This window comes from Postia placenta, assembly GCF_002117355.1.
Source record: "Postia placenta MAD-698-R-SB12 unplaced genomic scaffold POSPLAscaffold_13, whole genome shotgun sequence".
NCBI lineage: Eukaryota > Fungi > Basidiomycota > Agaricomycetes > Polyporales > Adustoporiaceae > Rhodonia > Rhodonia placenta.
Genome location: NW_020169844.1, coordinates 668,947 through 678,632, shown reverse-complemented (window position 1 = coordinate 678,632; position 9,686 = coordinate 668,947). Strand labels below are relative to the sequence as shown.

The window sequence follows — 9,686 nt, the reverse complement described above, 5'->3', positions numbered from 1 at the left end:
TTTCAGCCAATGCCTTCGCCGCTGACTGAAGCACGATGCCGCTCTGGGTGGGAGATGGGCAAGGGCGCCTTGCATGAGGTCATGCGCCGTTGAGGGGGGGGTAATGTCACGAGTTGGCACGGTGTCTAGCCGTTTTTTAATTTTTCCTTTTCGTGGGCTCGAACCTGCGACCTCTGTACTACATGCCTGATATGGACGCATCGCTATCTACTGTACGATTAGATTAGATGGGGCGGCAGTGCGCGGCACAGCTCGGGCTCCGCTGACACAGCCTCTCTGACTCACCGGCCCCCGGGGCCGCGTCAGCATGCTGCGCACGGACCAGCTGTGCACGGACCAGTGCGCACAGCCTCCCCTAAACTTCCCCTGTATATAAGCCGGCCTCTGCTGCCCTAGGGACCTCAGTTTCGACCTCTTGTCCCTAGGTCAGTAAGCCTTCAGTTGTATTCCTTTTTCCTTACCTAACTAATATATTATCTTGTCCCTAGCCTTAGGTTTGAGCCTCGCTCACCATCGCTTCGGTAAGACAAGTCGAACGCCCCCAGCTTTAGGTTTTCCCCTGTCGCTTGACCCTAAGTCATGACAGACCATCGCACTTGACGACGCGTGAGGTGCTGGGACGTGCGCCAGTATTCGAGGTTTTTGTGATCAGTGACGATCTCGAACTGATTGGGCAATCCCTCGAGATAGTGGCGCCAATCTTCTAGTGCTTCAATGATCGCAAGCATCTCCTTATCGTAGATCTCGTAGTTACGCTGGGCAGGGTCCATAGCATGAGATCGGAAGGCAATAGGATGCCATTTGACGTCGTCCTGCTTCTGCATCAATACGCCGCCAGTGGTGTAGCCCGAGGCATCAACCTCAATGCGTGTCTCTCGATTTGGGTCATACAGCGCCAAGACCGGAGTTGTGGCAAAGAGCCGCTTGAGCTCATCGAAGGTGTGCTGCTCTTCCTCGCCCCAATGCCATGGGTCGTTCCCTGTGAGTCGGTCGAGTGGTCGCGAGATCTTGGCGAAGTCCTTAATAAAGCGGCGGTAGAAATTGGAAAACCCCCGGAACTTCTGAATGTCCTTTTTGTTCCGGGGTACCGGCCACTCATTAATTCCTTTTAGCTTTGCGGGATCCATCGCCACCTCATCGCCACCGAACACATAGCCGACGTAGTCGACTTTGGGAACATCCCATTCACACTTTTCAGGCTTTAGGAACAGATCGTTGTCCTGCAGGCGGCGGAGGACCTCGCGCGTAACCTTCTCATGCTCCTCTTTGTTGGTAGAGAAGATGAGTATATCGTCTAGGTACACGAGGATCTTGCCGCCGACAATGAGATTGTGGAAGATCTCGTTCATCATCGCCTGGAAAGTCGCAGGGGAGTTGGTGAGGCCGAAGAACATCACCAGGGGTTCGTACAGACCCCAGTTAGTTACGAAGGCCGCCTTCCATTCATCACCGGCTTTGATCCAGACGTTGTTGTATCCCCATCGGACATCGAACTTCGTGAACAGTGTGGCGCCACGGAGTTTGTCGACCATTTCGGCGATCAGCGGCAAGGGGTAGTGATTTTTAACCGTGATCGCGTTCAACCGACGGTAGTCCTGCATGGGTCGAAGCATCCCTTCCTTCTTTTTGATGAAGAAGAAGGGGGATGAGATAGGTGACTTCGATTCCCGTATGTAACCCTTCGCTAGCTGTTCCTTTAGGAACTTGTCAAGCTCCTCTTGCTCGTTGTTCGACAGGGGATAGACCTTTGAATGGAATGTCGAGTAGCCGGGCACGAGTTCGATTGCATGATCGTACGGCTTCCTCTCGGGTAGCCGTTCTGATGCTTCCTTTGAGAAGACCTTCAGAAACTCGTGGTACTGTTTAGGCACCGACTCCTCAGCGGTTTTAACGACTTTCTTCTTGATCTCCTCCTCAGTGAACAGCTGGGAGTACGTATGCCCGGCTGCGACGAACAGTTGAGGGGCGCCAGGAAGCGTAATACCTTGCTCCCAGGCCTCGATCAAGTCGGCTTCGTCCCACTCGACATCTACCGGATCTTCTTCGGGTTCGAAGTCCGGTAGTACCTTACTCCAGCAGGCACCTATGACTGACCGTTTGGATTTCGGCGAACGCCTGCGCGCCGTGGGCCTGACCCCCGTATCACGCGCAGTCGCTGCTTGCTCCATCCGGCCAGTCCTCCTGGCACTGCACGTTTCAGGACATCGCGATAATTTTAGGGAGCCCAACTCCCAATCAATCTCAGGGTTGTGCTTGCATAGCCAATCCAACCCGACGATCACATCCTCTGGACCTATGTCTGTGACCGTAAACACCGTCTTCTCGACGTGATCTCCAATCTGCATCTGTAGCACTGCTACTTCCGAGATGCTTCCATCCTTGTTGAGGGTTCCATCGATGTTGTAAAGCGGGATTGGTTCTTTCAATTTCCGCGCTCGTACTCGATTTTCCGTGATGAAACGTTTGTTGATGAACTTCGTGGTGGCTCCGCTGTCCACCATTGCAATTATATCCTTGTGCCGTCTTTCTCCCTTGAGGCGCACCGGGATGTGGAAGTGCTGGGACCCATGGTCCAACTCGTAAACATTCGCGGTCGCCAATACATTGTACAAATTGTTATTACGAGGTCCGACGCGTGCGGCACGAAGCGCGGACCGGATCAAAAAGACTCTTCTTTGAGCGCTCGATAGTGCTCCACTTCCTCGCGCATCGACTTCACCTGTGCCATCAAGTCCGCCAGCTCCGATGGTGCTGAAGCGGCACTTATACTTGCCGAGGGTGAAGGGACGGGGGCGCTTGTCGCCGCCTGGGTGGAACCCGAGGCAACCATAGCCCACACGTCGGCGCGTTTTGTGTAAGGCTTGTCCTTACAATTGGGGCACTCAAATTGTCAGTACCCTTGCTTCCCGCAGCCAAAGCAACTACTGGGGAAGTCTCCTTTTCCGACGGCCGCGTTGATGCTGGCCGAAGCTCCTTGTGTGTTCAACCTCGGTGGCGCGCGTGTCAGCTTCTCGCCACGTGGTGAAGGTCTCGAGCTCGATCTTCCGGTAGACCCGGGAGGGGATGCCGCTCAGGTACTTGTCGTGTAGTTCCAGGTCCCCATACCCGGAGCGGTCCGCTGGACCCTTGAACAGCGCAGAGAATTCCGCGGCGGTGTGTCTTTCGCGCAGGGATTTGTCAGCGCAGAGCTTGGTGAGCTCTACCTGTGCCGCGGCGGCATCGTCGAGATTTCCGAAGCGGGCTTTGAACGCCGTGAGAAAGGCTGCTTCATTGGCGAACGGTGTCATGGCTCCCTGGACCCCAATCTGGACGGCGGCGAGCTGGGAGAAGATAGGGGTGGCCCAGGTTCGAGCGTCACCGTCGAGGAGACTGAGGGTGACCTGTATTTTTAGCTCGATCGTGGTGAGGGCCGTGTTGATCGCCCAGTAGATCAGCAATTGCGAGATGAACCGGTTGCATTCGACCACCGACTTCCCGTCGTAGCGGAGCGGGAGAAGGAGTTTCAACGTCTCCTTATCAGGGGCGGCGGTGGGAGAGGACATTATCGGTGTTGGGGGGGACGGAGGACGGCCCAGGGGCGGAGGCGGTGGTTGTGGCTGTCCGCCGGGTGGACTTCGGGGGGAGCGAGTGTGCGAGCGGCCTCACGGCGGCGACGGCGGTACAGGCGAGGGAGGAAGCCCGGAGGCGGTGTCACGTACGACAGTGACTGGAGACGCGGAGGGGAGCGCGTCCGGCGATGCGGCCCGACCGTGAAGTGTAGGCTCGGGCTCCGAGACTCCTTCTTCACTCGCACTCTCTTCAGACTCTGGCTCTGGTGCAGGGTCTGCAGGGAGATCGGGATCTCCTCCTGCTTGACTTGTGCTGGCAACAGTTTGGGGAAGGCAAGAGCTGGGAGAGACAGCGCGGGAGTGTCGGGACGCAGATCGAGATGCGTGGGTACTGCGGGGGCCGAGCGGATGTTGGGCCCTTCTGATGGCCTTGTAGCGCTCGTAATCCTCCTTGATCGATCGAGGCGTGCGATTAGGGCACGGTTGTTGTTCGCAGGCGAAGATGAGAGTAGAAGGACCATCAGTGATGTAGACGTCGATGAGGTCCTTGGAGTCGAAGGCGTGAACAAGGCCTTGACACGCAGCCACGATGGGGGGAGGAAGGGGAGGTGCGCGTACTACGAAAGGCCGTGCTAAACTAGCTTGCACCTACGGTGCCCAAGGTAACACTAGGGTTCGCGATTCACGTGGGGCCCAGTACTGCTTTTGACTATTATGCAGCAGGAACCTAGTCCACGCGTCCGTTAGGACAAACACCGCCCACTGAAGTGCAGGTGTTGAAAGGTTCATTCCCTAAGCGGTGGCGATGTATAGTATACTATCTACATATCGTAGGGTACAGTCAGGGTGTGCACCACCCAACCTATAGGAAGTGATGAAGTGAGTGTGGGTTCCGAGGAACGCCGGCAGCGGTGAGAAGTTTCGACCTAATGTCGCGACTTAGGGTCAAGCGACTGGGGAGAACCAAACAAAGGACGCTGGGGGCGTTCGACTGAGTCTTACCGAAGCGATGGTGAGCTGGGCTCAAACCTAAGGCTAGGGACAAGTAGTTAGCATTGAATAAGTAAGTAAGTACAGGGGCTTACTGACCTAGGGACAAGAGGTCAAAACTGAGGTCCCTAGGGCAGCAGAGGCAGGCTTATATACAGGGGAAGTTTAGGGGAGGCTGTGCGCACTGGTCCGTGCACAGCTGGTCCGTGCGCAGCATGCTGACGCGGCCCTGGGGGCCAGTGAGTCAGAGAGGCTGTGTCAGCGGAGCCCAAGCTGTGCCGTGCACTGCCGCCCATCTAATCTAATCGTACAGTAGATAGCGATGCATCCATATCAGGCATGTAGTACAGAGGTCGCGGGTTCGAGCCCGCGAAAAGGAAAAAATTAAAAACGGCTAGACGCCGTACCAACTCATGACAGTCCGGTCCTTTCTCATTATCTAATCTGAGTTGCTGCCAAATCAGGCTAACTCAGATTAGGGTTAGAAACTCGCGTTTTACACGCTTTTTACATACTTTCCTGCACCCTCCTGCCTTTTCCGGCGCTGGCCATGATAAATATATTTCCATTAGAGGCCGAAAACTGGCCATAATGAAACTCCCCGATACTATACGAGACAAAATCTTGGTCACCACCCAAAGCGGCAAGTGCACGTGACTTGGGTATTTCTCTCGCACCGCACGTGATAGAATTTCCGTTCAGGGAGCTAAGCGCCCCCTCAGAGAAATATCTCTTAGACGCCGGAGATATCTCCCCATGCCGGAGACACTTCGATCTCCGTCATAGGGAGATACTTCAGTCTCCGTGTATTCATCAGCGGCTGTCCCTGACTGTGTCCCCGCGCAGGGCGCGTGTGATAACTGGGAAGGTTACGAGCACGAACACGGGCACGCGATGCGCGTAGGCGCGTAGGCGCCGGATGCGCAGAACACCACTCAAGTGAGCTACTTGCTTTGCACTTCTACGCATCTTCGCTCTCCCTGCTCTCTCTCGCGCATACACCTCCCATCACCAACAATCTCCATCCAGCATACATCATACCTGACATCCGAATCCTCACTGGTACAATGGACTGTATTCTTGATACTTCAAACACCAAGCGCGTCCCCACCGGGCCAGACACCAGTACCTACTACACCTACTCCGCGTCTGCGCTTACAGAGCTCGACTCCGTGACAAATATTGACGACGCAAGCACGAGTAACTATGACATGCTACAACAGATTATAGCATCATTTCGCAAGGTCAGCCACCATCCCACATGAACCCACGTCGTGTTAAATTAACACCAGCCAATTCCGACAACTGCGTCTCTGAGAGACCTTCGACTTGCTGGGTACCTCGCACCGATTCACAGGCCACAGCCACTTCCACCTATTACACCCAGACTGTCGCCCCGCGGCCTCGACGATGAAGTAGAATCCCCGGGGCCGCAGACACCACAGGATATTCCCGAAGAGCTCAAGAACACGAGTTATCTCCTGGCGAGTGTTGTATCTGTTTGAATCAACCAACAGGCATTCATGGAGTGTTCAGCTACAAAAGCAGGATGAGGCACCCGACTACGACCATTATTTTCCCTTCCGAATTGATGGTCCGAACGCGCTGGGGCTCGATATCGGTCACGAGTTGAGCAACGAGTCCGACCTCGAGCCCAAGAGTATCGTTTTCCGGGGTTTGAATGAGCGATACAGGCCTCGATGGGAGGAACACCAGGCCCAACGCGCGGGCAAACCCACTCACCTATAAAGCTTCGAAGCTCGGATACGTCTGTTTTGAACGAGCACAGAAGTTGAGCGCGGCGCACCACGGGCGAGGGCAATCATCTGGAATTCAGTGGAGGGCGGATATGGATCTTTGGACGAGCTATGGGCCACTCATGGGGATATAGCGGAGGTTGCGCGAAGGTGGTACACTTGTATATTGTACATTTTGAACTCGGAGTCTTTAGCCTGAACAATGCAGCGACAATCGATGAACGAATGTTCTGCATGATCTGTCCATATGGGTCAGCCTTCCACGCGAAAGAGAGGCGGCACGCTCACGACGCACCTATGATATGACCAATGAAGCACAGACTCAGAATGGTTGAGGTACGATCTCATAATAGACCCACAAGGTAGGTCACTAATACACAGTTGATTCGATAACAGTTACGCTAACAGCAGAAAGCTCGGATTTCTCATGACAGACCACAGCGTCGAAGTGTCCGATGATGCGACTGGGGATATTCTAGCAGGAAGGACCTCGTGGAGATTTTTAGACATTGAAGACTCGATGAAAAGATGTGCAAGCGTTGCAGGCGACTCATGAAGGAGGACTCCGGGTGAGGACAAAGTGTACATGGAAGGCCTGTGCAGAAAAACGCTACGACGGCTTTGATCATTTCTGATCGACACTAGGCGCTGGCGACTGGAGCTCTCCTGTCTCCTGCGACATTTATCTCTCTGCTCCGGAGCTCGAACCTCTCGAATTTAGAATACAACGCCAAGTATCAGATTTTTGACTGGCACTATTGCTGTCATCATCCATTCTAACAGCTAAGTCAAATACGCACAAAGTCGGCGACTCGCGTCCGAGTCGCTCTGAGCTCCTCAGACTTGGAATATGGATACTTGTCGAACTGCTCACCGTATCGACGTGATCTATCTGCGAAATCTGCTCATAATCCTGCCGGGCCTGGTACCCCGTCGCAACCTGTCCATCCGTGCTCACCAAGGCAGGTAGCATTCTACGGCATATAGATGCCGACATGAGCGACCACCCTCACGCCCCATTAGTGCGTCGCTCACTTGTACAAGGTTTCTTCGATCGGGAGTGCTGTGTACCGTGCTTCGAAGATCATCTGTCTCAGTGCATGATGTACTATCGTGCACAGCCGATCTCGCCGGACCTGAACACCATCTCATGTTTGTCTGATAGTTGCTTGCATTCGTACTCTTGAAGTGGCAAAACATGCTCATATATGCGCTTCTACCGCAACTAGGCTGTCAACCGTCTGCGGCGGCATTCATCGCATTCTGGCATGTGCCAGATAGATAGTTACCACTTACTTGAGAACGACTCATTCATCTCAACTGACACCAAGGGCTAGTTAAACGACTTCGTCATTGGCGCCAATTCCAAATATTCCCCCATTCCTTTTACCGCTATGTCTGCGAAAATTGTGCAGCTCAACAGCACAATTGGCTGTAGTTTCATTGGCATCGTGTTTGGTACCCTGTACGTGGGCCTGATATCTTCACTCGGCTTACATGCATACGTTAACAAGATATAACTGCAGGCTTTACGGGCTCTCCTGCACCCAGACCATGTATTACTTCCGCAAATATCCAACGGACAGCGTCCACCATGTCACGCCACCGGGTTATGCGAGGCCGACGTCAAGTTGAACGTCTGGTATGTCACTCGAGGTCGCTTGCAGCAGGGAAGGTTGTACATATTGCAGGCTGACCTTTATATATGGTGATACTCGACTAGAGATTGTAGAGCATGCTAAAGGCGCATTCGTGTGTACTGGACATATACTAGTCTACGGTGAGAGGTCGATATTTGGCGCCAAAATCAGGATGTAGCGCCGATATCGTTGCTAACCAAATACGGACAGTCGGTCCCGACTAAAGACACTTTCTGCTTGCAGTCACAATGTCTTCTTTGGGAAATGTTTGGTACACTCTACGACCACACTGTAAATGGCGTTTGGTTGTTGCTCGGCACGAAGCGATTCTCACCTGGACTTGAGCGTGAAAACGGACACTCAGACGGAGGCATCCGCACGCCGGCTCTATGATTCATAATCAGTTACTCTCTCAACAAGCATCTGATATTCGTCGAATTCCCCAATGTGATGGCTGAGGGATCTGTGGCATGCTGTCAACGTGAACGGACGAGGAGGACAGGAAGGCTCGGTTGGGGTAGTAAGTAATCATGCTCTTGCCAATGTGCGCTGCACAAAAAACGGATTCTTACATGGTGTCAAATTAGGATCGACAGTGCACACATATGGTCATCCTCAAACCTATCTCGCCCCCGGGTCCGGTCTCGGTTCAATAAGCTCAACTGAGATTTGATTCGCCACCTTCCCCAACCGACCCAGAACCTTACCCCCCACTATCAAAGTTCTATCTGTACTGTCATAACGTGGGGATAGACACCCTGGAAGCCTTCTGCAAGCCTCATGGAAACAACGCGAGTCCAAGTATAAGACTTGCAAGACTTGCAGCACACAGGAACTCCCATACATCGCTCTTAGACACCGCGGCATGTCTTCAGTTGCCATAGACGTACCACCAGGCACAGTCCAGATCGTGCTGAAATTTCAGAGCGAGGAGACCGAACAGCTTCGCCGCCGACTCCGGGCAGCTGAGGTGAGCTCATGCACGTTGAATTTCCGTGACTTCTGACGAAGGGGTGGTCCAAGGACTGCAATGCCTCTCTGGCTGCAGAAGTAGCGCGTCTCACGAGGGAGTCCGCGAACGCACAAACCTTGATCCAACAATGGGAAGGCTCCTTCACCCAGACATCTCAGCTACCGCAAAACGAAGTGGAAAGTAATTCCCTACTGCCCATTTGTTCTCCGGAACGCTCTATCAACAAGCTTGTGAAAGCATTGGTGCCGGTCCGTAGCATTACAGTTGTCTTGATGTTCCCTTCGAACCCTAAGTATTTTCGTTGTGCCAACCTCGCAGATTTTGTAAGTCTCATGTTACTTACTGTCATTCTATGTTAATATGACTGTCCAGCGGATCTGTGAAGCATGTGTTTGTCAACAATGAAGCCGTCTGGGAGAGCCCGTACGATTTTGGATACCTAGTGAAACCGACACGCATGAGATCGAAGAAAGGCAATTGGCGAGAGGCACAAGACAACAAGCTCACGGGATCACACAATGAGCTATCTGCCATCGTCTCTGCCATGCGCTGCTATCTTGGTACCTACGAACGCGTGTCAGCAGTTGTGATGACGAAGGGGGAATTTGATTCCTTACCGACGCAGGTGCGCTGGGCTAACGCGAATCAACCTCATTATTATGACATGACCATACCGTTCTAGGTTCGCGAGGCGGTTATACAAGCGTCTTCCAACCCGAAGCATCATTCTGAAACCCGGCGTTTGTACGAAACGGGCCAAGTCCTTCCCCGGAAAATC

At 53.4% G+C, this 9,686-nt stretch overlaps 3 protein-coding genes across 3 annotated transcripts in view; 2 read left to right on the top strand and 1 right to left on the bottom strand.

The window, feature by feature from the left end:
* Window positions 1-2,921: 2,921 nt before the first annotated feature.
* Window positions 2,922-4,069, bottom strand: POSPLADRAFT_1151953 (hypothetical protein; the record flags this gene model as incomplete). Its single annotated transcript, XM_024486603.1, has 2 exons — window positions 2,922-3,612; window positions 3,699-4,069. The coding sequence occupies 2 exons, from the start codon at window positions 4,067-4,069 to the stop codon at window positions 2,922-2,924; spliced, it is 1,062 nt and encodes a 353-aa protein (XP_024335739.1).
* A 1,536-nt stretch (window positions 4,070-5,605) lies between these two features.
* On the top strand, window positions 5,606-6,287 carry POSPLADRAFT_1049108 (hypothetical protein; the record flags this gene model as incomplete). The annotated part of the gene is made up of 3 exons (XM_024479665.1): window positions 5,606-5,782; window positions 5,831-6,031; window positions 6,075-6,287. The coding sequence occupies 3 exons, from the start codon at window positions 5,606-5,608 to the stop codon at window positions 6,285-6,287; spliced, it is 591 nt and encodes a 196-aa protein (XP_024335738.1).
* Window positions 6,288-7,689: 1,402 nt separating this feature from the next.
* Window positions 7,690-9,686, top strand: part of POSPLADRAFT_1049107 (hypothetical protein) — a gene marked incomplete at both ends in the record, with an annotated part of 5,068 nt that continues 3,071 nt past the window's right edge. The window contains 5 exons of the mRNA XM_024479664.1: window positions 7,690-7,764; window positions 7,822-7,937; window positions 8,340-8,455; window positions 8,820-8,905; window positions 8,947-9,231. Of these exons, the coding sequence (XP_024335737.1) occupies window positions 7,690-7,764; window positions 7,822-7,937; window positions 8,340-8,455; window positions 8,820-8,905; window positions 8,947-9,231 (678 nt within the window). The remainder of the gene's footprint in view (window positions 7,765-7,821; window positions 7,938-8,339; window positions 8,456-8,819; window positions 8,906-8,946; window positions 9,232-9,686) is intronic.